The 1,558-nt window shown below is 31.8% G+C and overlaps 1 protein-coding gene across 1 annotated transcript; it reads left to right on the top strand.

Annotated features, from left to right (window-relative positions):
• Window positions 1–515: 515 nt before the first annotated feature.
• On the top strand, window positions 516–1,321 carry LOC143577839 (protein LURP-one-related 11-like). Its single transcript, XM_077061562.1, has 2 exons — window positions 516–839; window positions 992–1,321. Exons 1-2 carry the CDS (start codon window positions 516–518, stop codon window positions 1,319–1,321), a joined length of 654 nt encoding a protein of 217 aa, XP_076917677.1.
• The last annotated feature ends 237 nt before the right edge of the window (window positions 1,322–1,558 follow it).

The following is a 1,558-nucleotide window of genomic DNA, read 5'->3' as shown; positions in this document are numbered from 1 at the left end:
ATTATTTTTTTTGTTTGGGCTTAATGTTTTGGGTTGTGTTTTATTATTTATTTTATTTGGGCTTAATGTTTTTATAACGTTTGGGGGTGGTTGGTTATTGTTTAGTCGTTGTTATTGTCTTGCTTGTAACGATTTTAATTATGGAATTTTGATTGGTCGTTAAAAAAAATCTCTGTCATATAAAAACAACTAAAATGTACATGTATGTGTTTATAAATCATGGAATGAAATATGTACATGTCTACTATTTGCTAAAGAATTAAAAAGTTACACACCATTCTCTTGAATCTCTTCCCATATTTTTTATTTAAATTTACCTCTATCACAACTTAAAAAAGCATCACAATCCATGTAAGACAAATGCCTAATTTGTAAAGTATTAAAAATATATGGTATTGCCGCATATATACTTTTAGCTTTAATGCTTTATCAATGAAAAAAACTTCAATTAAATAACAAAAAATATGTGCCAAACAAATATTGGTTGGTTGTTTTTCTTGACAACACATGGGTGTATGTATGCATATATATATAGAACACTCCATCTTCTAACAGAACTTACTTTCCTCCCTACAATGGCTAAGGTTTATCCTCAAACTCCATCATCATCATCATCATCATCATCTTCTACATCATCTTCATCGTCACCATACGTAAGCTCAAAACAAGAATGCTTCACAATATGGATGAAGTCTCTAGTCTACAACAGCCATGGATGCACCACATACAACTCAAATGGAGATATCGTCTTTCGGGTTGATAATTACGACAAGAAATGCAGCTCACAAGTCTACTTGATGGATATTCAAGGCAACGTGCTTTTCAGAATACAACAAAAGGTATGTAATATGTTGTATGCATCATGTTTAAGTCACTCAAAACGATTACAATAAAGTGACAGACAAACATGATTCTATGTTAAAGTTAGCCGTATAATATGTTAGTTAGAGTTTATTATAACTGATTCTATTTTTGAATATTCTTGATACAGAAATTACGAATATTCGGATGTTGGGACGGATACAAGTGGGATTTTTCGAAGAAACAACGATGGTTTCGTGTAACAAGGAAACGTCAAACGATTCATGTGGATTTAGGGTTTTCTCAAAGTGGTTACAAGATTGTTGGTGGGAAACTAGGGTTCAAGATTGTGAATCTTGATCAAGATGGTAGCTTGGTGGCGGAGATTAAACGAAAACAAACGGCTTCGGGTGTGGATCTTGGAAAGGATGTGTTTGTATTAACAGTGGAACCCAATATAGATCAATCATTGATCATGGCGATTGTTATGGTTCATGGGTTGATCCATCGTCAACTATAACCATGAAATTTACAAGCTTTGATTGTGGATCTTGATTGGTTGTAAATCATACAAATTTTGCTTGGTTTTGGTGATTAATTTATGATTTAATTAGGTGGATGTACCTACCAAATATGGGAATATATATGTTGTATATACAATTGAGTACTTTTTATTATTCGATATTCGAAATTTTCGATAAAATTTGTTGAATATAATGAGAAACTAATATTAATATTATCATTAAGACGTGGATAC

Source organism: Bidens hawaiensis, unplaced genomic scaffold, assembly GCF_021521415.1.
Source record: "Bidens hawaiensis isolate Kalapana, Puna unplaced genomic scaffold, B.hawaiensis_p1.1 tig00028823_1, whole genome shotgun sequence".
Classification (NCBI taxonomy): domain Eukaryota; kingdom Viridiplantae; phylum Streptophyta; class Magnoliopsida; order Asterales; family Asteraceae; genus Bidens; species Bidens hawaiensis.
Note: the sequence above shows the minus strand (reverse complement) of the source record. Positions and strands in the feature narration are given on the sequence as shown.